The 22,523-nt window shown below is 42.2% G+C and overlaps 2 protein-coding genes across 6 annotated transcripts in view; both read left to right on the top strand.

Moving 5' to 3' along the window:
- LOC145850252 (tripartite motif-containing protein 16-like) overlaps positions 1 to 22,523 on the top strand; it is a 698,685-nt gene that overhangs the window by 139,407 nt on the left and 536,755 nt on the right. The gene's annotated exons all lie outside the window — the stretch shown is intronic.
- Positions 1 to 22,523, top strand: part of LOC123735050 (cell adhesion molecule CEACAM6) — a 94,475-nt gene that overhangs the window by 65,537 nt on the left and 6,415 nt on the right. For 2 of the 3 annotated variants that reach the window (XM_082971202.1, XM_082971203.1), the window contains exons 1-2: positions 9,733 to 10,156; positions 18,157 to 18,234. The exons of the other annotated variant lie outside the window; for it this stretch is intronic. In XM_082971202.1, coding sequence (XP_082827328.1) covers positions 18,180 to 18,234 — 55 coding nt within the window. In that variant the 5' untranslated portion in view covers positions 9,733 to 10,156; positions 18,157 to 18,179. Of the gene's footprint in view, positions 1 to 9,732; positions 10,157 to 18,156; positions 18,235 to 22,523 lie in introns of those variants that run through there. 3 annotated transcript variants of the gene reach the window in all.

The raw sequence follows: 22,523 nt of genomic DNA, 5'->3' as shown, positions 1-22,523 counted from the left end.
ACACCATTAAATACAGTTGGTTACTACAATACAACATTCACAACATTCACAACACAACTACATAACACCATTAAATACAGTTGGTTACTACAATACAACATTCACAACATGACAACACAACTACATAACACCATTAAATACAGTTGGTTACTACAATACAACATTCACAACATGACAACACAACTATATAACACCATTAAATACAGTTGTTTACTACAATACAACATTCACAACATTCACAACACAACTACACAACACCATTAAATACAGTTGGTTACTACAATACAACATTCACAACATAACAACACAACTACATAACACCATTAAATACAGTTGGTTACTACAATACAACATTCACAACATGACAACACAACTACATAACACCATTAAATACAGTTGGTTACTACAATACAACATTCACAACATGACAACACAACTACATAACACCATTAAATACAGTTGGTTACTACAATACAACATTCACAACATGACAACACAACTACATAACACCATTAAATACAGTTGGTTACTACAATACAACATTCACAACATGACAACACAACTACATAACACCATTAAATACAGTTGAGGATTACTACAATACAACATTCACAACATGACAACACAACTACATAACACCATTAAATACAGTTGGTTACTACAATACAACATTCACAACATGACAACACAACTACATAACACCATTAAATACAGTTGGTTACTACAATACAACATTCACAACATGACAACACAACTACATAACACCATTAAATACAGTTGAGGGTTACTACAATACAACATTCACAACATGGCAACACAACAACATAACACCATTAAATACAGTTGGTTACTACAATACAACATTCACAACACAACTACATAACACCATTAAATACAGTTGAGGGTTACTACAATACAACATTCACAACATGGCAACACAACTACATAACACCATTAAATACAGTTGGTTACTACAATACAACATTCACAATATGACAACACAACTACATAACACCATTAAATACAGTTGGTTATTACAATACAACATTCACAACATGACAACACAACTACATAACACCATTAAATACAGTTGGTTACTACAATACAACATTCACAACATGACAACACAACTATATAACACCATTAAATACAGTTGGTTACTACAATACAACATTCACAACATGACAACACAACTACATAACACCATTAAATACAGTTGGTTACTACAATACAACATTCACAACATGACAACACAACTACATAACACCATTAAATACAGTTGGTTACTACAATACAACATTCACAACATGACAACACAACTATATAACACCATTAAATACAGTTGGTTACTACAATACAACATTCACAACATGACAACACAACTACATAACACCATTAAATACAGTTGGTTACTACAATACAACATTCACAACATGACAACACAACTATATAACACCATTAAATACAGTTGGTTACTACAATACAACATTCACAACATAACTACATAACACCATTAAATACAGTTGGTTACTACAATACAACATTCACAACACAACTACATAACACCATTAAATACAGTTGAGGGTTACTACAATACAACATTCACAACATGGCAACACAACAACATAACACCATTAAATACAGTTGGTTACTACAATACAACATTCACAACACAACTACATAACACCATTAAATACAGTTGAGGGTTACTACAATACAACATTCACAACATGGCAACACAACTACATAACACCATTAAATACAGTTGGTTACTACAATACAACATTCACAATATGACAACACAACTACACAACACCATTAAATACAGTTGGAATGTAGTTAGAACTCTCAAACTGTTTCCATCAAACAGAAAACAACCAGAAAGCTGGATCAACACATTTAGATTTCTAGATGCTGCATGTTGCTGTTTCATTACCCATACAGCTGTTTAAGGTCATACCAAGGCAGAGTGCAGTATCAGCATTTTAAGGGTCATAGGTCAGATCAGTGGTCATGGTTGATATGCATGGACTAGAAAACAAACTTTAAAGTCATTTTTCTCAGATTCACTGTTTGTGTAGATGCTGTTTGTCTTTGTAGGACAGTAGTTCAGGTGGCTGTTTGTGTAGATGCTGTTTGTCTTTGTAGGGCAGTAGTTCAGGTGGCTGTTTGTGTAGATGCTGTTTGTCTTTGTAGGGCAGTAGTTCAGGTGGCTGTTTGTGTAGATGCTGTTTGTCTTTGTAGGGCAGTAGTTCAGGTGGCTGTTTGTGTAGATGCTGTTTGTCTTTGTAGGGCAGTAGTTCAGGTGGCTGTTTGTGTAGATGCTGTTTGTCTTTGTAGGGCAGTAGTCCAGGTGACTGTTTGTGTAGATGCTGTTTGTCTTTGTAGGGCAGTAGTTGGCTTCCCTTGTACCTTAGTCTGCCTCCTGTCTCTCCTATCACCATGGTTGCACCTTCCTGAAAACAATGACTCCATACTTTGCTGAAACCTGTTCTGCCAGTTCATGTCCGAATGTTCCATTGTGGTTAGCCAAAAAGATGACAAGATAGTTCACACATTCATCATTCAGGGTAACTATCAAACAGATATGTCACATTTTTCTGTTTCGTCCATAACTTGTTTCCTGCTTGTAGCAGGCCGTGTTTACAGGAATCCTTTTCTCTAACTAGAAGTCATGTGATTTCATGAGAATATTTTTCTGCAGTGAGAGTGTAATGCAAGTCAAACTGTCCTTGGATGAATGTCAACAATATTTATAAACAGCATTGTTAAATTTACTGTTGTAATTTAAAAATAATCAATGCTGTCATTTTCTATGTTAGCTAGCTTTTAAAATGTTTTATTGTCACAGACAGCGGATTGGTGCAGTGAAATGTGTTGTTTTCCAGGGTCAGCCATAGTAGTATGATAGATGCAGTGAAATGTGTTGTTTTACAGGGTCAACCATAGTAGTATGGCGCCCATGGAGCAAATTAGGTGTAAGTGCCTTGCTTAAATTAAGGGCACCGACAGATTTTTACCTTGATGGCTTAAAGAACACTCTAACCACTAGTCTATCTGACCACACCCTAAAATAAGATAATGTTTAAGTGTTTAAATGTTGTCCATATTATTAGGATTATGTACACAGCTATTCTGCTGTACAGTTACAAACTGCTGCTAAACATTTGGTCAGAGATGAGTTCAGACTGAAACCAGCCTTAGTATCTGTTATATCTGGGGACAAAGTGTCCTGGTTCAATTACCTTTTGTTTTAGGGAAAATGGAGGGTCAAATTTGCTGTAAGTTACTGTGGTTTTCCTTGGTATTCTATCACGCTCTGAGTTCAGGCCATCCCGACCATGACACCCTCACACACTCCATGAGACAGCCAGCGATCCCAGTTATCACCAGAATAAACATGGTACAATCCCACAGAAAAATTATGGGTTAACTAGCATTGAAATGCAAGTACCCAGATAATGGTAAGAAAGATTGAAAATAAATTATTTAAAAGCTAGAGAGAGAATATAATAGACGCTATGTGTCAGAAAGTGATTGATGATCTATTTATGTGTCTTATGTTTATGCCCTTTCAAGGCCATCCTGTCCAGATGTCCTCATGCTATTTAGGGTGTGCTTATGTAACACGATAGTGCAGCAGTAAAGCAAATGTTTGCAATAAAAAGTAATGGCCTGATAATTGATGTGTGGTGATCTTGGGAACAGTTGGGAATTTTTGTAGTGAATGGGGGAGGCCTGCATTTGAACTGTTTGAATAATGTGTGTAGTGAACTTATGGAGCTGCTGTGTAGTGAGCTTGTGACCATCTGCAGAATGAAAAATTCGTTTCCGGGGTAGGTCTGCCTGAGTATAAGTAAGTGTTAGACTTGTCCTGTCAACACTACAAGCGACAAGAAACCTCAAGAGAGATAAACCCCAGAAAACTCTAAAGAAGAAAGAAATAAAACATGGATTTGTTAAGTACTGACACGCCCGTGACGACCTTTACATCAGAAGTAGGACACAGGCTAAAACATAGAGAAAGGGAGTATAAAGAGTTTAAATCATCAATATATGATGCTCCAAAAAATGGTTTTCTAAATTTGAATAGAACCCAAATATCGCCTGTAACTATGTACAAATCACAGGGCTAGCTATACAGACCAGTGGTAATGTATCCTACATGTTGGGGATGATGAGCTAGCTATACAGACCAGTGGTAATGTATCCTGCATGTTGGGGGTGATGAGCTAGCTATACAGACCAGTGGTAATGTATCCTGCATGTTGGGGGTGATGAGCTAGCTATACAGACCAGTGGTAATTTATCCTACATGTTGGGGGTGATGAGCTAGCTATACAGACCAGTGGTAATGTATCCTGCATGTTGGGGGTGATGAGCTAGCTATACAGACCAGTGGTAATTTATCCTACATGTTGGGGGTGATGGGCTAGCTATACAGACCAGTGGTAATGTATCCTACATGTTGGGGATGATGAGCTAGCTATACAGACCAGTGGTAATGTATCCTGCATGTTGGGGGTGATGAGCTAGCTATACAGACCAGTGGTAATGTATCCTACATGTTGGGGATGATGAGCTAGCTATACAGACCAGTGGTAATGTATCCTACATGTTGGGGGTGATGAGCTAGCTATACAGACCAGTGGTAATTTATCCTACATGTTGGGGGTGATGAGCTAGCTATACAGACCAGTGGTAATTTATCCTACATGTTGGGGGTGATGAGATAGCTATACAGACCAGTGGTAATGTATCCTACATGTTGGGGGTGATGAGCTAGCTATACAGACCAGTGGTAATGTATCCTGCATGTTGGGGGTGATGAGCTAGCTATACAGACCAGTGGTAATTTATCCTACATGTTGGGGATGATGAGCTAGCTATACAGACCAGTGGTAATTTATCCTACATGTTGGGGGTGATGGGCTAGCTATACAGACCAGTGGTAATGTATCCTACATGTTGGGGATGATGAGCTAGCTATACAGACCAGTGGTAATTTATCCTACATGTTGGGGATGATTAGCTAGCTATACAGACCAGTGGTAATTTATTATATATATATTATTATATTATATGTATATATTTATTTATAATTCATTTTTGATATACATGCAGGGTTCAACAACATACCCTGTGGATATACATGCAGGGTTTAACAACATACCCTGTGGATATACATGCAGGGTTTAACAACATACCCTGTGGATATACATGCAGGGTTCAACAACATACCCTGTGGATATACATGCAGGGTTCAACAACATACCCTGTGGATATACATGCAGGGTTCAACAACATACCCTGTGGATATACATGCAGGGTTTAACAACATACCCTGTGGATCTACATGCAGGGTTCAACAACATGTTGGTGTATACTGACATCATATCCTATCAAAGTGTAGGAGACAGTAATGTACCAGTTCTGAGAACAGTTCATATAGATGGAAAGGATGGGGACGGAATCACTGTTAACTATGAGAAGTTACACGATGTACCTGTAAGCAAGAAATATTTTGAAAACATTCAGGATGAGATTAAAACGGATCAGAACCAAAATATTGCATTTACTTATGGTAAAATGATAGTAAAACTCCACTTTAGACTCCACTTTAGGTACACAATCACCATCTCTATCCACTATGTATTATACTATGTTGACCCGGTGGGTAATGGATTACCCAGTTATTTTAATTTAACCTGTTATGGCTAGGGGGCAGTATTTTCACGGCTGGATAAAAAACGTACCCGATTTAATCTGGTTACTACTCCTGCCCAGTAACTAGAATATGCATATAATTATTGGCTTTGGATAGAAAACACTCCAAAGTTTCTACAACTGTTTGAATGGTGTCTGTGAGTATAACAGAACTCAAATGGCAGGTCAAAACCTGAGAGATTCCTTTACAGGAAGTGGCCTGTCTGACCATTTCTTGAACTTCTTTGCATTCTCTATCTTTTACAAAGGATCTCTGCTCTAACGTGACACTTCCTACGTCTTCCATAGGCTCTCAGAGCCTGGGAAAAAACAGAATGTCGTCATCCCAGCCCCAGGCTGAAACACATTATCGCCTTTCTCAAGTGGCCGATCAAGGGACTGTGGGCTTAGGCCGAGGTTTTATAAATGTTTTAGACAGAGTAGAGCACAGTGTTTTAGTACTGGGGGTTTATAAATGTTTTAGACAGAGTTGAGCAGTGTTTTAGTAGCAGGGATTTATAAATGTTTTAGACCGAGTAGAGCACAGTGTTTTAGTACTGGGGGTTTATAAATGTTTTAGACAGAGTAGTGCACAGTGTTTTAGTACTGGGGTTTTTATAAATGTTTTAGACCGAGTAGAGCACAGTGTTTTAGTACTGGGGTTTATAAATGTTTTAGACAGAGTAGAGCACAGTGTTTTAGTACTTGGGGTTTATAAATGTTTTAGACAGAGTAGAGCACAGTGTTTTAGTACCGAGGTTTTATAAATGTTTTAGACAGAGTAGAGCACAGTGTTTTAGTACTGGGGGTTTATAAATGTTTTAGACAGAGTAGAGCACAGTGTTTTAGTACTGGGGGTTTATAAATGTTTTAGACAGAGTAGAGCACAGTGTTTTAGTACTGGGGTTTATAAATGTTTTAGACAGAGTAGAGCACAGTGTTTTAGTACTGGGGTTTATAAATGTTTTAGACAGAGTAGAGCACAGTGTTTTAGTACTGGGGTTTATAAATGTTTTAGACAGAGTAGAGCACAGTGTTTTAGTAGCAGGGGTTTATAAATGTTTTAGACAGAGTAGAGCACAGTGTTTTAGTACTGGGGTTTATAAATGTTTTAGACAGAGTAGAGCACAGTGTTTTAGTACTGGGGTTTATAAATGTTTTAGACAGAGTAGAGCACAGTGTTTTAGTACTGGGGGTTTATAAATGTTTTAGAAAGAGTAGAGCACAGTGTTTTAGTAGCAGGGGTTTATAAATGTTTTAGACAGAGTAGTGCACAGTGTTTTAGTACTGGGGGTTTATAAATGTTTTAGACAGAGTAGAGCACAGTGTTTTAGTACTGGGGGTTTATAAATGTTTTAGACAGAGTTGAGCACAGTGTTTTAGTACTGGGGTTTATAAATGTTTTAGACAGAGTAGAGCACAGTGTTTTAGTACTGGGGGTTTATAAATGTTTTAGACAGAGTAGTGCACAGTGTTTTAGTACTGGGGTTTATAAATGTTTTAGACAGAGTAGAGCACAGTGTTTTAGTACCGGGGGTTTATAAATGTTTTAGACAGAGTAGAGCACAGTGTTTTAGTACTGGGGATTTATAAATGTTTTAGACAGAGTAGTGCACAGTGTTTTATTACCGAGGTTATATAAATGTTAGTACAGTTGAGGCCGTCTGCTGACCACTTTTCACCCTTGAAAGTCATGGTGGAAACAACAATTGGTAGATAAACCCCTGGTTGCTGATTACTCTCAAAGTCATAAAACACAAATGTCTCTGAATGTTCATCTTCATCCAATGGTTGAAGGTAGCACTCATGTTCCACTTCTTGAACCACTTCAGTGTCTCTGCTTTTCAAAGACCCTTTACAGACAGGGCAGTGTAGGATACCACACACCTTTACAGACAGGGCAGTGTAGGATACCACATACCTTTACAGACAGGGCAGTGTAGGATACCACATACCTTTACAGACAGGGCAGTGTAGGATACCACATACCTTTACAGACAGGGCAGTGTAGGATACCACATACCTTTACAGACAGGGCAGTGTAGGATACCACATACCTTTACAGACAGGGCAGTGTAGGATACCACATACCTTTACAGACAGGGCAGTGTAGGATACCACATACCTTTACAGACAGGGCAGTGTAGGATACCACATACCTTTACAGACAGGGCAGTGTCAGCATACGTGAGGTTGGGGGTTGTCTGTTTTAACGTTGTAATTGCGTTGGAATTTTGGACATTTCTTGTTGAGGTCACACCAGCTGACAGATGTATATGCCTTTGGATGCTATGGACTCTAAAACACAGAGGTCCAGTTACTAGATAGGTTTCTCACAGCCTTTTACAGGACTCTAAAAGGCAGAGGTCCAGTTACTAGATAGGTTTCTCACAGCCTTTTACAGGGCTCTAAAAGACAGAGAGGTCCAGTTACTAGATAGGTTTCTCACAGCCTTTTACAGGACTCTAAAAAACAGAGAGGTCCAGTTACTAGATAGGTTTCTCACAGCCTTTTACAGGACTCTAAAAGACAGAGAGGTCCAGTTACTAGATAGGTTTCTCACAGCCTTTTACATGCTATCTTCAATCAGTAGAGGCTCTACCTCAGAAATTATTGTGTCAAGCTGTTTAGCTGCATCCTACATCAACACATCGTCCTCATCAACACGTCATCCTCATCAACACATCATCCTCATCAACACATCATCCACATCATCCTCATTATCCTCATCAACACATCATCCTCATCAACACATCATCCTCATCAACACATCATCATCCTCATCAACACATCATCCTCATCAACACATCATCCTCATCATCCTCATCAACACATCATCATCCTCATCAACACATCATCAACACATCGTCCTCATCAACACATCATCCTCATCATCACATCATCCTCATCATCCTCATCAACACATCATCATCCTCATCATCCTCATCAACACATAATCATCCTCATCAACACATCATCATCCTCATCAACACATCATCCTCATCATCCTCATCAACACAACATCCTCATCATCACATTATCCTCATCATCCTCATCAACACATCATCATCACATCATCCTCATCAACACATCATCCTCATCAACACATCATCCTCATCAACACATCATCCTCATCAACACATCGTCCTCATCAACACATCATCCTCATCAACACATCATCCTCATCAACACATCATCCTCATCAACACATCACCCTCATCATCTTCATCAACACATCATCCTCATCAACACATCATCCTCATCAACACATCATCCTCATCAACACATCACCCTCATCATCTTCATCAACACATCATCCTATTCAACACATCATCCTCATCAACACATCATCCTCATCGTCCTCATCAACACATCATCAACACATCATCCTCATCATCCTCATCATCATCATCAACACATCATCCTCATCATCCTCATCATCATCATCAACACATCATCCTCATCAACACATCATCCTCATCAACACATCATCCTCATCATCCTCATCATCACATCATCATCATCAACACATCATCATCATCAACACATCATCCTCATCAACACATCATCCTCATCAACACATCATCCTCATCAACACATCACCCTCATCATCCGCATGTCCTCCTATGTCAGCAATCCATGCTTTGGTTTAGTTTCCCCTGGTACTGTTTCCACTTGCTAATGTTTTAGCATTTGTGGCACAAATCCCATTCAAGTCATCCGACCAATATTAGCATTTTTTGCACATTTCTTTTAGTCATTTTATCATGTCCAAATCATGTCCAAATCATCCAAATGTATAAAATTCAATGTGAAGCTCAACAAAGTCACTTATAGATGATTTGAACATGATGTGCTAATGTTAATCTGACAAATCATATTATCGGTCCCATGATTTGAATTAGATTTTTGCTACAAATGCTATAATGTTATGTAAATGTAGGAGTGTTTGACATTGCAGCCGACTTTATAGACGAGTCGAGATCTACAAATGACCTTGCATGATAAATAACTACTCACTCAGTCAGTCAGTCACAATTTACCCACGATGCATCACAGTTTTGATGCTCTCGAACACTGTATGTGTGACTGAGGAAGGAAGCCCTCTCTGCATCAGCTTCTTAGTTCCTGACATAGATTTGTCTAGAGGGTCCATCTATGCATATTTGTCATTATGTCGTCTGCAACAGAATGAGAAGAGCAATTGAGGACTATCTCCATTTTAAAGTAGTTAATGTCTTCTTCTTCAACTTCCATAACTTTAATGACAGTCGGTAAACCAACTGAAAGTTTGTATTCAATGGCTTTAGTTTTGAAGCAAGTGCGCCCTCTATTAAACTCTATGGACACAGACTACTTCAATGTTGGGTTAACCACAGATCTCAAACTTCACACTCAGTGTCTGTTTACTGACAGTAAGTTAACTTACAACACGTCTACCCTTCACTCTGTAAGTATGCTTGACGATATCTTAAAATATGTATATTTTATAATTTGTTTGTAACCATGAACTTCTGTATCCTGTTATGTGCATGGCGATGCTATTGGAATGTATGTTGTTTTGTTTTTCTGTTATGTACTCTGTAGATGTATTTCTGCATATTAATCTGATACAGTATTGTACATGTGGTTTCATATATAATACTTTTTCCTGCTATTTTAAGGACTCTGACAGTAATAGATTTTTGTGGAGACGTGTTTGAAAATGGGCTAAAGTAAGAGGGGATTGGGTGTTTAGCTTTTAGGAGTAATACAGTATTAATATGAAACACAGTGATGGAGGGTTGTGTTTAGGAGTATTATTTACGTGAGACACAGTGACGGTGGATTGAAATGCTTACTAACGGGTCCATTTCCAACAATGCAGAGTAAAAACATTTTAAATAGTGACACAAGGAATAAATACACAGTGAATAACAAATAACAATAATGAGTAAAAAATAACATGTCTATTTACCAGTACCTAGTTGATGTGCAGGGGTATGAAATAATTGAGGTGGTTATGGGTCGGCAGGTAGCCTAGTGGTTAGAGTGTTGGACTCGTAACTGAAAGGTTGCAGATTGAATCCCTGGGCTGACAAGGTACAAATCTGTCGTTCTGCCCCTGAACAAGGCAGTTAACCCACTGTTCCTAGGCCATCATTGAAAATAAGAATTTGCTCTTAACTGACTTTCCTAGTTAAATAAAGGTAAAATAAAAATGTACACACATGTAAGGGAAAGGGGGATACCCAGTCAGTTGCACAACTAAATGCATTCAACTAAAATGTGTCTTCTTTATTTTATTTATCCGTTATTTTACCAGGTAAGTTGACTGAGAACACGTTCTCATTTACAGTAACGACCTGGGGAATAGTTACAGGGGAGAGGAAGGGGATGAATGAACCAATTGTAAACTTCTTCTACAGTTAACCTAACCCCTCTGAAACAGAGCAACACTGCGGGATCTGCCTTAATCGACATCATCGGCACCAGGGATCAGTTGTTGTTGGGTGTTAACTGCCTTGCTCAAGGACAGAACTGCATATTTTGACCTGATTGCTGTTTGGCATCGTAATCGACTTCAGTGGGCAAATACTCACCTTCGATGGCCACTGGCACGCTGGAGAAGTGTGCTCTTCACGGATGAATCCCGTTTTCAACTGTACCGGGCAGATAGCAGACAGCGTGTATGGCGTAGTCTGGGCAAGCGTTTTGCTGATGCCAACGTTGTGAACAGTATACCCCATGGTGGCAGTGGGGTTATGGTATGGTTAGGCATAAGCTATGGACAACGAACACAATTGCATTTTATCGATGTCAATTTGAATACAGAGAGATACTGTGACGAGATCCTGAGGCCCATTTTTGTGCTATTCATCCACCGCCATCACCTCATGTTTCAGCATCAAAATGCATGGCCCCATGTCGCAAGAATCATACACAATTTCTGGAAGCTGAAAATGTCCCAGTTCTTCTATGGCCTGCATACTCACCACTGTCCTATTGAGAATGCTTTGGATGCTCTGGATCGACGTGTACGACAGCATGTTCCAGTTCTTGCCAATATTCAGTAACTTCTCACAGCCATTAAAGATTAGTTGGACAACATTCGACAGGCCTCTATGGAAAGGAGATGTCGCGCTGCATGAGACAAAAAGTGGTCACACCAGATACTGACTAGTTTTCTGATCCATGCCCCTACTTTTTTTTAAGGTATCTGTGACCAACAGATGCATATGTGTATTCCCAGTCATATGAAATCTATTAGGTCCTAATACATTTATTGAAATTAACGGATTTCCTTATATGAACTGTAAGTCAGTAAAATCTTAAAATATTTTGCATGTTGCGTTTATATTTTTGTTCAGTGTAGATGAAAACTCTCTTGGTAAACAGTATTGTTTACTGCTTATCAGAAGGTATTCTAACTCAGGCAAGCAAAAACTTGAGACTTCCTTAACAAAGAGACACACCCCTCCTCCCTTCGACTTACCAGAGTCTGCCATCCATTCTTGAAGATGCACTCTTAGAGAAAAGGGTTCCAAAAGGGTTCCTCGGCTGTCCCAATAGGAGCACCCTTTTTGGTTCTAGGTAGAACCCCTTTCGTTTACATGTAGAACACTCTGTGGAAAGGGTTCTACATGGAACCCAAAAAGGTTCTACCTGTAATTCAAAAAGGTTCTTCCTGGAACCTAAAAGGATTCTTCAAAGGGTTCTCCTATGGCATCAGCCAAATAACCCTTTAAGGTTCTAGAAAGCAAAACATTTTTGTGTAGAAAAACCAGCAAGATGTATATCCAGGTCCTCATTCAGCCACAACTCAAGAAAAACGTATTACAGTTTTCCAGTGATAGGATAGAACATAGCTCATCCAGTTTGTTCTCCAGTGACTGCACGTTCGCCAATATTAATTTATGAAATACATTTTGTATTTAACCTTTATTTAACTAGGAAAGTCAGTTAAGAACACAATCTTATTTACAATAGAACAGAGGGCAATGGTGGTCTATTTGATCGCCAACGTAATCTCGTCAGGATGCCTGCTCGCTTGCCTCTCTATTGCCGCCACTTCCTCTTTCGAGTCCCGGGGGATTAGGGCCTGGTCCGGAGTAAGCAGAACGTCCATAATTTGCCATCTCGTTGAGGTAGAAATGTTTGTCCATATCAAGTTAAATGATCACTGTTCTGATGTCCGGAAGCTGTTTTCGGTCAGAGTAAAGTTAAAATCAGCACAAAAAAGACACAAAATAGCGGAGTAGGTCAGGAGCCCGTAAATCAGCTGCTATCCACTGCTTGCCATCTGCTGTTCACAAGGGCCAACAGTGGAACAGAATATGATAGCGGCATGTTCTATAGAACAGACATCAATTTTTGTGTGCTTAAATTTTACTTTTTAACGCCAGTGTTGCGTTTCATTAGTTTGTTATGTTGTTATTAGCCCAACATTATTGAGGACATTATTATTAGGTACCAGTACTATACACGATGGCCAACAGTGGGTCTCTCCCAAATGGCACCCTGTTCCCTTAATAGTGTACTACTTTTGACATAGGGTGCCATTTGGGAAGAAGCCAGTGTAACTGAATATGATCAAGGCATTATATTACTGCCCATCGTACGAAGAGACACTACAGTAATGCTGAGATGCCAGTAGGGAGAGCTCTAGTCTAGAACACTGAAACCTTCAGTATCACTTTGATGCAGCTGATGAGGAGTGTAAATTGAATGTGTTTATAGAATAGAATGAATGACTTCATGGAACTGACCAAATGTAAATGGAACTTTGACCTGTTCCATGTAGAACTCAGAGGGACAAGGCAACACATTCTAAGATATTATAAACATTCCATAAAGAATAGTCAACATATTGTTAACATGATTCTGTATTTAAATAAAAGTGGAAATGGGGGACATTTTGTCCATTTTAGAAATGTAGGGCCCATTCTAATACAGTAACCTCCCTTCTCTGACATGTTGTTCTCGTCGTCATGCATGTTAATGACTTAAAGAGGAAAGGACAGTTCTGCATCAGCTACTTGTGCCCTGACTACTTTAAATATGTATCAACTGGTTGACTCTCTGTACAGGACCTCTCTCCTTCACTTCACTCTATAAGTACGCGTGACAATATCTTGAAAAATAGTTTTGGGTTATTTGATTTTAGTCATTAGTCATATTCTTGAGGGGAATGTATAATTTTACTTCTTGTTATGTTTTGAGCTGTGTTTTGGATCAGAACTGTGTCAGATAAGACCCAGATGCAGACAGTTTGAATAACAGATGTTTATTAACAAAACAGGGGGCAGGCAGACGACAGGTCAAGGGCAGGCAGAGGTCAGTAATCCAGGGTAGAGTCAGTAAGGTACAGAACGGCAGGCAGGCTCAGGGTCAGGACAGGCAGAGTGGTCAAAACCGGAAAAACTAGAAAAACAGGGGCTAGAGAGAACCAGGGGCTAGGGAGAACCAGGGGCTAGAGAGAACCAGGGGCTAGGGAGAACCAGGGGCTAGGGAGAACCAGGGGCTAGAGAGAAACAGGGGCTAGGGAGAACCAGGGGCTAGAGAGAAACAGGGGCTAGGGAGAACCAGGGGCTAGAGAGAACCAGGGGCTAGGGAGAACCAGGGGCTAGGGAGAAACAGGGGCTAGGGAGAACCAGGGGCTAGGGAGAACCAGGGGCTAGGGAGAACCAGGGGCTAGGGAGAACCAGGGGCTAGGGAGAACCAGGGGCTAGAGAGAAACAGGGGCTAGAGAGAAACAGGGGCTAGGGAGAAACAGGGGCTAGAGAGAAACAGGGGCTAGGGAGAACCAGGGGCTAGGGAGAACCAGGGGCTAGAGAGAAACAGGGGCTAGGGAGAAACAGGGGCTAGGGGGAACCAGGGGCTAGGGGGAACCAGGGGCTAGAGAGAAACAGGGGCTAGGGAGAACCAGGGGCTAGAGAGAAACAGGGGCTAGGGAGAAACAGGGGCTAGGGAGAACCAGGGGCTAGGGAGAACCAGGGGCTAGAGAGAAACAGGGGCTAGGGAGAACCAGGGGCTAGAGAGAAACAGGGGCTAGGGAGAACCAGGGGCTAGAGAGAAACAGGGGCTAGAGAGAACCAGGGGCTAGGGAGAACCAGGGGCTAGGGAGAACCAGGGGCTAGGGGGAACCAGGGGCTAGAGAGAAACAGGGGCTAGGGAGAACCAGGGGCTAGAGAGAAACAGGGGCTAGGGAGAAACAGGGGCTAGGGAGAACCAGGGGCTAGGGAGAACCAGGGGCTAGAGAGAAACAGGGGCTAGGGAGAACCAGGGGCTAGAGAGAAACAGGGGCTAGGGAGAACCAGGGGCTAGAGAGAAACAGGGGCTAGAGAGAACCAGGGGCTAGGGAGAACCAGGGGCTAGGGAGAACCAGGGGCTAGAGAGAAACAGGGGCTAGGGAGAACCAGGGGCTAGGGAGAAACAGGGGCTAGGGAGAACCAGGGGCTAGAGAGAAACAGGGGCTAGGGAGAACCAGGGGCTAGAGAGAAACAGGGGCTAGAGAGAACCAGGGGCTAGGGAGAACCAGGGGCTAGGGAGAACCAGGGGCTAGGGGGAACCAGGGGCTAGAGAGAAACAGGGGCTAGGGAGAACCAGGGGCTAGGGAGAACCAGGGGCTAGAGAGAAACAGGGGCTAGGGAGAACCAGGGGCTAGGGAGAACCAGGGGCTAGAGAGAAACAGGGGCTAGGGAGAAACAGGGGCTAGGGGGAACCAGGGGCTAGAGAGAAACAGGGGCTAGAGAGAACCAGGGGCTAGGGAGAAACAGGGGCTAGGGAGAAACAGGGGCTAGGGGGAACCAGGGGCTAGGGAGAACCAGGGGCTAGGGAGAACCAGGGGCTAGGGAGAACCAGGGGCTAGGGAGAAACAGGGGCTAGGGAGAACCAGGGGCTAGGGAGAACCAGGGGCTAGGGAGAAACAGGGGCTAGAGAGAAACAGGGGCTAGAGAGAAACAGGGGCTAGGGAGAACCAGGGGCTAGAGAGAAACAGGGGCTAGGGAGAACCAGGGGCTAGAGAGAACCAGGGGCTAGGGAGAACCAGGGGCTAGAGAGAAACAGGGGCTAGGGAGAACCAGGGGCTAGAGAGAAACAGGGGCTAGAGAGAAACAGGGGCTAGGGGGAAACAGGGGCTAGGGAGAACCAGGGGCTAGAGAGAAACAGGGGCTAGAGAGAACCAGGGGCTAGGGGGAACCAGGCTGGTAGGCTTGGCGATACAAACTGGCAACAGACAAACAGAAAATACAGGTATAAAGGCAGTGGTGTAAAGTACTTGAGTAAAAATACTTTCAAGTACTCCTGAAGTAGTTGTTTTGGGGTATCTGTACTTTATTTTACTATTTTTATTTTTGACAACTTTCACTTTTACTTCACTACATTCCTAAAAGAAAATAATGTACTTATTACTCAATACATTTCCCCTGACACCCAAAAGTCCTCGTTAAATTTTGAATGCTTAGCAGGACAGAAAAGGTCCAATTCACGCACTTATCAAGAGAACATCCCTGGTCATCCCTACTGATTCTGATGTGAAAACTCACTAAACACAAACGCTTTGTTTCTGAATGATTTCTGAGTGTTGGAGTGTGCCCCTGGCTATCTGCACATACAAACAAAACACAAACAGTTGTGCCATCTGGTTTGCTTAACAAGGAATTTGAAATGATTCATACTTTTACTTTTGATACTTAAGTACATTTTTGCAATTACATTTATTTTTGATACTTTATATCATATTATTTAAAACCAAATACTTTTAGACTTTTACTCAAGTCGTATTTTACTGGGTGACTCACTTTTACTCAAGTATGACAATTGGGTACTTTTCCACCACTGTATAAATACACAGGGGATAAGGGGGGAAACTGGCGACACCTGGAGGGCGGGTGGAGACAAGCACAAGACAGGTGAAACAGATCAGGGTGAGACAGTGTTGGTTGTTACATCAGGGCCTGTATTCATAAAGTGTCTCAGTGGAGGAGTGTTGGAATGTGTGTGAATGACACAGTGGATTTATCTGAGGGTCCTTTAGGACCAGACTGAGTAGGGTTGACATCTATACTGGGACTGATAGGGAGTAGGGTTGACATCTATACTGGGACTGATAGGGAGTAGGGTTGACATCTATACTGGGACTGATAGGGAGTAGGGTTGACATCTATACTGGGACTGATAGGGAGTAGGGTTGACATCTATACTGGGACTGATAGGGAGTAGGGTTGACATCTATACTGGGACTGATAGGGAGTAGGGTTGACATCTATACTGGGACTGATAGGGAGTAGGGTTGACATCTATACTGGGACTGATAGGGAGTAGGGTTGACATCTATACTGGGACTGATAGGGAGTAGGGTTGACATCTATACTGGGACTGATAGGGAGTAGGGTTGACATCTATACTGGGACTGATAGGGAGTAGGGTTGACATCTATACTGGGACTGATAGGGAGTAGGGTTGACATCTATACTGGGACTGATAGGGAGTAGGGTTGACATCTATACTGGGACTGATAGGGAGTAGGGTTGACATCTATACTGGGACTGATAGGGAGTAGGGTTGACATCTATACTGGGACTGATAGGGAGTAGGGTTGACATCTATACTGGGACTGATAGGGAGTAGGGTTGACATCTATACTGTGTAGGATGTGTGTTTGAACTTTTCTACATCCATAACAACCAGCTCTCTAGACTGATACAGACTCTATGGGCCTTATGGGCCTTCACTACAGATGGTGTGTGTGTGTGTGTGTCTGTGTGTCTGTGTGTCTGTGTGTGTCTGTGTGTGTGTGTGTGTGTGTGTGTGTGTGTGTGTGTGTGTGTGTGTGTGTGTGTGTGTGTGTGTGTGTGTGTGTGTGTGTGTGTGTGTGTCTGTGTGTGTGTGTGTGTGTGTGTGTGTGTGTGTGTGTGTGTGTGTGTGTGTGTGTGTGTGAGAGAGAGAGTCAATTGTTGTTTAGCCTCACAGCTTGGGGATAGGAGTTATCATTGAACCTGGTGGTCAGTCTTTAGGCTGCTGTACAGCTTGACGGACCATAGAGAATTGAACATTTATCCTCCTGTATCTGGGGATCTGAGAATAAACAGCTTCACAACAATCAATGTTGAAATATGTGTTTACAGTTCTACACATCTGTTCAATAAGTGATTGTTTTTGTTGTTTGTGATGTTGATGACTTTATTGTATCCATTAGGAAATAGTTTTTGCATCAGACAGCATGTCATCTTAAATAGACAGACGAAGACAGACATGCAACACGTCACACACATTACATACATAGTGCAATAGACTTACAGACAGACAGTATTCACATAGACAACCATATAGCACAATACAACACAGCACAATATGAGCCTGGTTCATTTTCAGTAATGAGGCCCTGTACCCCATTTACAGTTTCTACTTCAATGTATCAGGTGGAGTTATTCACCTGCTATAGAGTGAGTTGTTGTTTATGTTTCTAAGACTGCAGGGTGGGAGATGCAACAATGGCCTTGAGAACAGCAGGAAGTGTGTTGCTGGTATTTCTCTGGTCTGTGACAGGTATGGTCTCATTCTTATCTTTTAGTTGTTCTGTTTCTCTACAGACATTTCTAAAGGATATGAATCATAATGTTATTCTGGTGTTAGGCGTCTCCACTTCCCTTTAAATAGGTATCTTTCACACCTCACTGAGTGATTCTTGTCTGTGGTTTCACACTCAACTCACCAACTATGGCAACATGGTGTGGACAAACCCTACTCATTTTGAAATTGATGCATCTTTAAGGTGAAAAAAAAGCACAAGCATCCACAACGTTCAAACATCTTTCCCATAATTACAGGTATTTTATCAACCATTTGAGTTCAGCCATAATATTTGTTGTAATATTTGTTCTCCCTTTTCAGGGGGATGAAATTGTAACCAGCTCTGTAATGCTTGTTTGAAAAAGACAGATACTTTTGAAAAAAGTATAATTCTCAATGAATCTAAAATGAGACATGACAATCTGCACAAAGGCAAAAAGGCCATTTTTAAACAATGGATGAGCTTTTCTTATTAATCTACTGGAGAACCATTTAGGGTTCAAGTAAAACGTTTGTATAAGTGAAGCTTTTAGAGAGAGGTTTAGTGCTTTTATATGTAATAATCTCAACCCACCCAGTTAGTAATCATTACATAGCGACTGTGTGTTTATTCATGTGAAAATTGACTTTGCCGCTTCAGCATGCTTTTGTGGCACAGTCAATGGCACACAGGGGATATTGGCCAGAAGGTTCAGGGTTCGCCGACCACCACGGATGAGCTCACTCTCCCTGCCTATTTCATTATTACGATCAGAGCCGGCTGCAGACAGTGATCAGCCAGGGGGAAATCAGATTTTCAAAATTTTGATGCCATATTTATAATTATATAAAATATATTCACATTTTCTACCAACAGGTTTCTGTGCCAATGCACCACACAACCAATAAACAAAAGCATAACGACTTGGAGCACTTCTATAGCATGGTTTACGTTTTTAAAACCACAATCAATCTGAACAAATAGGAATACATCCCACCTTACCTTGTAGGCTTACCCAGTATCGAAGGCTTGACAATCTCTGAATGTCATTCAGCTTTCTGGTGTTTTGTAACAAATGTCTCTTTCCATTCATCAAATGGCTGCTGCACAGTTTGGATTGATTGATTTTATTGGTCAGTTAAAAAAAATACATACACACATGTACACACAGTTTATTTACAGTGACCAGGATTGTTGATTTAAAGGACAATAAAGTCTGGGACTTATTTACATTGTGGTGCCTATGTTTTACATAAACACATTTACATTGCATAGATACAGACACATTGCATAGATACAGACACATTGCATAGATACAGACACATTGCATAGATACAGACACATTGCATAGATACAGACACATTGCATAGATACAGACACATTGCAGATATAAACACATTACAGAGATACATTACAGAGATACATTACAGAGATACAGACACATTACAGAGATACAGACACATTACAGAGATACATTACAGAGATACAGACACATTACAGAGATACACACACATTGTCACGGTTATCGATGGTGAAGGAGGACCAAAATCCAGCAGGACTGCGTTTGTTCATCTTGAACATTTATTAAACTCAAAATGAACACCAAAACAACAAAACAAACTCACGATCCCCGAACAGTCTTCTCAGGCTCACACACGCTAGACAAGAAACAATCTCCCACAAAAACCTACACCAAACAATTACCCATATATAGGACTCTCAATCAGAGGCAACGAGGAAGCACCTGCCTCCAATTGAGAGTCCCAAACCCCAATCAACCTAACATAGAAATACATTAACCAGACTACACATAGAAATACATAGACCATAAACCAAAAACCCGGAAATAATAAATCAAACACCCTTCTACCAAAACACCACCCCGAACCACATAAAACAAATACCCTCTGCCACGTCCTGACCAAACTACAATAACAATTAACCCTTATATTGGCCAGGACGTGACAGTACCCCCCCCCCCCCTAAAGGTGCTAACCCCGGAAGCACCTCAAGAATAACAAAAACCCCAAACAACAAAAAATCCCCCTAAACTAAAGGGAGGGTGGCTGCCGTCACCGACGGCACTTGTGCTACACCCCCCCTCCCCAACCCACTTATACAGGTGGTGGTTCAGGCTCCGGCCTATTGTCCTCCAGAGTGCCGACCGACCCGATCTGCCTCGGACCGTAGGCAGACTCCCCCTGCTCTGGATCATGGGCAGACCTCCTCCTCTCCACCCTGTATGCAGACTCATCAATTAAACCGTTAATTACTTTAAGTTCTGAAATGTCAGGCTTACTCAGTTTAGGGTTGCTGCTAGACTCCCTTGATTTTTGGTCATCAGCAGACTCTGGGCAGATGGGCCACTCTGGCTGATCCTGGCTGACGGGCCGCTCTGGCTGATCCTGGCCGACGGGCCGCTCTGGCTGATCCTGACCGACGGGCCGATCTGGCTGATCCTGGCCGACGGGCCGCTCTGGCTGATCCGGGCAGTCGGGCCGCTCTGGCATCTCCGGGCAGTCGGGCCGTTCTGGCATCTCCGGGCAGTCGGGCCGCTCTGGCATCTCCGGGCAGTCGGGCCGCTCTGGCGGCTCCTGACTGACGGGCGGCTCTGGCGGCTCCTGACTGACGGGCGGCTCTGGCGACTCCTGACTGACGGGCGGCTCTGGCGACTCCTGACTGACGGGCGGCTCTGGCGACTCCTGACTGACGGGCGGCTCTGGCGACTCCTGACTGACGGGCGGCTCTGGCGACTCCTGACTGACGGGCAGCTCTGGCGACTTCTGACTGAGCCGACGCACTGGAAGCCTGGTGCGTGGTGCTGGTACTGGGGTTATCAGCCTGGGAACACGCACTTCCAGGCTAATGCGGGGAGCGGGAACAGGACGAGTCGGACTGGGCTGATGCACTTGAAACCTGGTGCGTGGTGCTGGTACTGGACGTGCCAGACTGGGAACACGCACCTCTAGGCTAGTGCGTGGAGCGGGAACAGGATATATAGGACCGTGGAGGCTTACTGGCGGTCTCGAGCTTAAACCTGGCATCGCCCTTTCTGGCTGAATGCCTACTACCCCCTGGTAAATGCGGGGTGCTGGTATAGCGTGTACTGGCCTAAAAACACTTGGCCTCGCCATAATACTCATTACCCCGAAGCACGAGACATGTCCATTAACTGGCTTCTGTGACACAGTCCGGGGATTTGGCCTGGGGCTCCAAACTTGCCCCGCCAAACTACCCATATGCCCCCCCAAAAAAAATTCTTGGGGCTGCCTCTCGGGTTTAATCGGCAGTCGTGTTCCTCGGTAGCATTCCCGGTCTTTGCTCCATTTCTTCCATGGGCCCTCTCCGGCCATAACTTGCTCCCATGTCCATTTCTCCCGTTTGTCCAATTCAAATTCCCTCTGCTCCTTCCAGTCCACCTGTTGCTCCTTCCTCTGCTGCTTGGTCCTTTTGTGGTGGGAGATTCTGTCACAGTTATCGATGGTGAAGGAGGACCAAAATCCAGCAGGACTGTGTTTGTTCATCTTGAACATTTATTAAACTCAAAATGAACACCAAAACAACAAAACAAACTCACGATCCCCGAACAGTCTTCTCAGGCTCACACACGCTAGACAAGAAACAATCTCCCACAAAAACCTACACCAAACAATTACCCATATATAGGACTCTCAATCAGAGGCAACGAGGAAGCACCTGCCTCCAATTGAGAGTCCCAAACCCCAATCAACCTAACATAGAAATACATTAACCATAGAAATACATAAACATAGACCATAAACCAAAAACCCGGAAATAATAAATCAAACGCCCTTCTACCAAAACACCACCCCGAACCACATAAAACAAATACCCTCTGCCACGTCCTGACCAAACTACAATAACAATTAACCCTTATATTGGCCAGGACGTGACACACATTACAGAGATACAGACACATTACAGAGATATAGAAACATTACAGAGACACAGACACACTACATAGATACAGACACACTACAGAGACACAGACACATTACAGAGATACAGACACATTACATAGATACAGACACATTACAGAGATACAGACACATTACAGAGATACAGACACATTACAGATACAGACACATTACAGATACAGACACATTACAGAGATACAGACACATTACAGAGATACAGACACATTAGAGATACAGACACATTAGAGATACAGACACATTAGAGATACAGACACATTACAGAGATACAGACACATTACAGAGATACAGACACATTACATAGATACAGACACATTACATAGATACAG

The sequence above is a fragment of the Salmo salar genome, unplaced genomic scaffold (genome assembly GCF_965601325.2).
Source record: "Salmo salar unplaced genomic scaffold, fSalSal1 ptg000221l, whole genome shotgun sequence".
Classification (NCBI taxonomy): Eukaryota; Metazoa; Chordata; class Actinopteri; order Salmoniformes; family Salmonidae; genus Salmo; species Salmo salar.
Note: the sequence above shows the minus strand (reverse complement) of the source record. Positions and strands in the feature narration are given on the sequence as shown.